The sequence below is a fragment of the Sesamum indicum genome, linkage group LG11 (assembly GCF_026168435.1).
Source record: "Sesamum indicum cultivar Baizhima isolate 11 linkage group LG11, ASM2616843v1, whole genome shotgun sequence".
NCBI lineage: Eukaryota > Viridiplantae > Streptophyta > Magnoliopsida > Lamiales > Pedaliaceae > Sesamum > Sesamum indicum.
In genome coordinates, this window is record NC_142667.1 from 7,114,555 (window position 1) to 7,119,018 (window position 4,464).

The window sequence follows — 4,464 nt, forward strand, 5'->3', positions numbered from 1 at the left end:
AAAAGCTCGTGAGTCGGCTTGCGAGCTGATGAATAGAAAGAATTGAACTCGAGCTCGAGCTTGAGAACTCAAAATCGAGCCAAGTCGACTCGTATGCCACCCCTAATTTTATCCTTGTATTTGCATTTTTTGTTAATTTGATCACCATTTTCAGATCATATAGGAAAACATTGTGGATGAATTGTGTATCCATCACATTTGTCGGAATACATGGTTTAAAGCATATTGCAATTAAAGAAAAAGTTATTGTAAACAAGATCAAATGGAGGTTGGAGTTGGTTTATTCTTGTTCAAATGATGGGCATTCCCAAAAACAGAAATGAGAATATAGCATTTCACATGTAAAGTCTCTCTCAGTCAGAAACTATAACAACGTTCATACGATTAATCTCTCTGTATTGTATGTATAAACATGTATGAAATGTTGCCTCAAGTACAACAATACAACATAAAGAATAAATCAAATCAAAAGAATATGTGAGGTATACTTTTCACCTAACCTCTATGATAGATCATTGAACTGAAGCTATCTCACTAGTCAAAAAATCCTCTCCATTCTGCTTCCACCTTTTCAGATATCAATGTCGAAATCTTGAACACCTAGCGTGCAACGTCGGACTGGATCCTTTATTTCAAATTGATATTTCATCTTATATTTCAGTATATGTATACATGTCACGTGTATAAAATATTCACCTGAAGATAACAAGTGATTTTATAGACATGATGAGTATAAGTGAAGTGGAATATGAGATGAAATACCAATTCACAGTCAAGCATCACACCTGTGAACCGTGGCCGGCCTTCAAGGGACTAGGCCCTGGTGCATTTCTCAAGTTTGTGTCGCTCATCACATCGTTTAACTCATCAAGTGGATGTTTGTGTTGTGAAGAGTGATACTGTAGGGAGCTAGGCGGAGGAATGTTGTGTTATTGTATTGTTGCACATGCACTCTGGGATGGGATATTTCGTGACGTCCCTCCCGGCTTTGCTAGTCCGAAGCTCCGGCTGGCCCAGCGAGTCCCTATGCAAGTCGAGTATGATTCTATTGAACTCGGCTTCAGGAAGAGAAGAGTTCATGAAGTATGGGAGCATCTGTCTTTTGTTTGGGATGATAGTCTTTTTGTGCCCAGCGTATGCCCTGTGCCCCTGTTCCAGGAGAAAAACACATTAGTGGATTAACACTTCAACAGCAATAAGCACCACAAGAGGAAGTTCTTGAAGATGATAATTGAGATAGATGGATGTGATACCTGGATGGCATGACCCATATTGCCACCATGAGATGCCATGAACACATCACTATTCTCAGAAACAATGTAATCAATAGCAGCCATTAACGACGCCTTCTTCGCAAAGGGTTCTAGTTCTCCAAGCAATGCTAGGTCTTCCTTGTTGTAGAAATGAGGAAACTCTCTTGTCAATGGCAGGAGAGCTTCTCTTCCTCCCAACGGAACTCCGCCTGCCCAATAGATTCTAGTGCTCATTGGAGCTCCCAACGCTTTAAGCAACCTAAAAATACAATGGCCTAATAGCTTTAGAAGAATGATCCTGAGAGTTCATCAGTAAAATAGATGATTATGTTGACACAAATTTGAGAAAATTACATTGTTACCCTACAGTCCGTTTTATAATATAAATTCTCACATGGAAATGGATGGCTGCAGGAAGTTGCAACTTTGTAACATAAAGCGCCGGTGTAATTTTTCAAAATGAAGTATTTTTGTATTTTCAAACCTTAATGGAGTATATTAAATATCCCTTAGTAAAACTCTTCTCATTTCAGAAAATTACCTAACGACTTCCAAAGCATTTAAAGGGCAGAGGCCGGCGAGTTTCCTATCATGGTAGGTCATGTTAGATCGTGAAGTCAAGAGCTCTGGACGTGCCTTTCTTTCGTTATGTATCATCTCATCATACTCATGGCTCAGACCAGGGAGACACCCCGTCCTCACCCACACGTCCTTCTCCATTCTCAGATGAAGAGCAAGATAAGGTCCCTTGCTTCTCATTCTCTCTGTAAGCTTGTTACCGAGTTCCAAGATATGTGGGGCGAACCGCAGAGCTTGAAACGCCACCTACAAGTTAAATAGAACAGATAAGTAGATGCAACATTTGAAAGATATAACAATAGGAATAAGTAAAGATATTTGTTTACTCATTCACGAAATTTGCCTTTTCTGGCATAACATGAAATTGATTTTAGTACAAAAGAAGCAGAAGCTACAGAAGATGATCGAGGTTATTGAGGGATACCTTGCATCGAAGCTTTTGGAGATCAGAAGGGAGATCCTTAGAAAGCCTTGAGTCTAGACCACGCAAAAGTAATACACCATCCCTCCTAAGCTGCCGGAAACAAAAACAGATAAACTTAATTAAAACTCTCCTCCATCAATCTTATTTTTATAGGAAAGCAACATAAAAATTTCCCTCCTTTTTTTTTCCATCAATTATCATTTTTAAGTGACTATTTAGCAGATGAGGATCAATCAACCATGTGGAATTCATATAAGAAATCCCAGCCGGCCCACCAAATGAGAAGTTGTCAATCCATTTTTAAGGTTTACTAATCAATCCCAATGTGTGGTGATGGTTAGGATTGACAATAAAGAACTAAACTCCAAGATGTCTTACGTTGAACTTCTTTGAAATATTCAACTTTGCAGCTCAAAATTAAGTTGAATGCTGACAGATTCAAAGACTCGTAGAATCTTAACTCTTGCCTAACCACAAAAATAAGTGGTCCATTGAGAACATGCTAAAATGAGTTGCCTCTAAGTAATATCAAGAACAAAAATCAAACAGCCAAGGCAGATGGGTTAGATGCAAACTCAGGAATTTATGTTCTTACCCGTCTGAGATAACGTGATCGAATCCACTCCGGAGAAACGTGAAGGGGAGTCCTCTTCTCCTCCACTGGCCTTGTCATTAAATGGGTAGAGGGAAGAGATGAAACTACTCGCACATCATTTGCCAAAACATTCTTGAAATGCTCCAAATCAAATATATCAGCGAATTCACTGCAATAGCCACAGCACAACACCTTAACAAATTTCTTCCTAAAAGTGCCAATTATTACAAACATTACTATGAAACATAGAAACTCAATCTACCTAAATTACATAGTACATATTTTGGGACATTTTGGAACGGATGGAGAAAGTTAAATAGCTGAAAAATCAAGAATTGGTCAAAAGAACGAACCTTTCATCACCCCAAATTACATTGACTTGCAGGATGGGCACAACCAAAGCTGCTCCAAGAATTCTTGCAATAACTACAGCATCAACAATCTGATTCCTCTGCTGATTCATTCCTCCAGAAACCACCACCATCAAATACTTAGTCCTGTCCTTCACAATTTCGCCACCCTCTTTTCGGTATTTCTCACTGAAATCCAAACAAGGCCTGTATCCCATCCCCTCAGGCTGCTTCCAAAACTCACTCTTTTCACCAATTTCCTGATCTTTCTCACCAATACTCAGCTGAGAACTCGAGAACCCACTTGAGATTGATGCCTTTTCTTGCGAAACAGAACACGGGTTCTGCCAAAAAGGCGTCACTGGGTATTCATAGCTCCTCAACATACAAAGTAAACCGAACACGAAGATCAAGATAAAGAAGAACCTTGGATTCTTGAGCAGAACCCTGAGTTTTGAGGAGGAGGACTGCTTGTTCTTGGGCGGTTGTAGCAAAGAATCGATCGATGATTGTGAGATTGAGTTGATAATCTGTGCTGGAACCGAAATGTAACTCCGATGCTTATTGCTGCTCTTCGAAACAGCCATTTCGCAAATACAGACACACCATAAAACACGCAGTGATAAAGAGAGCTCTTTAATTTAGAGACAATGAAATGGTGAGCAGATGTACAAATGTTAGTATTAATGCTGTCCCAGCATTTTCTTTGAGCTTTCGGGGAAAGATTTAAGAGAGAGAGAGAGGGGGGTTGGTGAGAGAAAGTGCGGGCGGCGGGAACGCGAAAACCGATTGATGCGCGTTTGGTCTTTGTTTTCTATGGCTATATAAAATTGCATCGTCAGAGAGGGTGCGTCTGTGTCAGTATTTTTTAATTTCTCTCCCGTACCATTATTTTCTTTCACCCCAATCTCCCTTTGATTTCAGGTTGGTGTCTGAAGTCCTATTTTTATTGTGGAAATAAGATATAAAAAAAAAAAGTAAAAAACTAAATCATAATAAAGGTTGATAGTATTTAAAAATAAAATTTAAAATTTAAAACATTTAAATTTGAGTTTTTGAAAAAATAATTTAATATTTATAATTTTCTAATAAATTATAGAAATTAGTAAAAGAGTTGTTAATAACTTTTTGTTTATATATCACAATACACACTAAAGAAGTGCAAAATACCCTTAAATTTCTCGGTGAAAAAATTTGACAAAAAAGACGTGTTTTTTCAAGAGAAAGAATAATTATTTTAATGAGATATCAAGAATTGACCCC

The 4,464-nt window shown here is 38.3% G+C and overlaps 1 protein-coding gene across 2 annotated transcripts; it reads right to left on the reverse strand.

The window, feature by feature from the left end:
- Positions 1 to 379: 379 nt before the first annotated feature.
- Positions 380 to 3,992, reverse strand: LOC105173364 (O-fucosyltransferase 20-like). Of its 2 annotated transcripts, XR_848737.3 has the most exons (7): positions 3,205 to 3,992; positions 2,852 to 3,020; positions 2,257 to 2,346; positions 1,795 to 2,078; positions 1,254 to 1,512; positions 786 to 1,149; positions 380 to 696 (listed from the first exon to the last, which is right to left on the reverse strand). XR_848737.3 is itself a non-coding variant. In XM_011095075.3 (6 exons), the coding sequence occupies exons 1-6, from the start codon at positions 3,786 to 3,788 to the stop codon at positions 910 to 912; spliced, it is 1,626 nt and encodes a 541-aa protein (XP_011093377.1). In that variant the 5' UTR covers positions 3,789 to 3,992; the 3' UTR covers positions 380 to 909. The 2 variants fall into 2 exon arrangements, 1 of the variants encoding a protein (XP_011093377.1); XM_011095075.3 differs by having other exon boundaries at positions 380 to 1,149.
- Positions 3,993 to 4,464: the final 472 nt, after the last annotated feature.

Coding starts and splice junctions, on each gene's coding strand:
- LOC105173364 (XM_011095075.3), bottom strand. CDS start 3,788: ATGGCTGTTTCGAAGAGCAGCAATAAGCATCGGAGTTACATTTCGGTT. Junction 2,079..2,256: donor TCCAAAAGCTTCGATGCAAG/GTATCCCTCAAT, acceptor TTTAACTTGTAG/GTGGCGTTTCAAGCTCTGCG. Junction 1,150..1,253: donor ATATGGGTCATGCCATCCAG/GTATCACATCCA, acceptor CTCCTGGAACAG/GGGCACAGGGCATACGCTGG.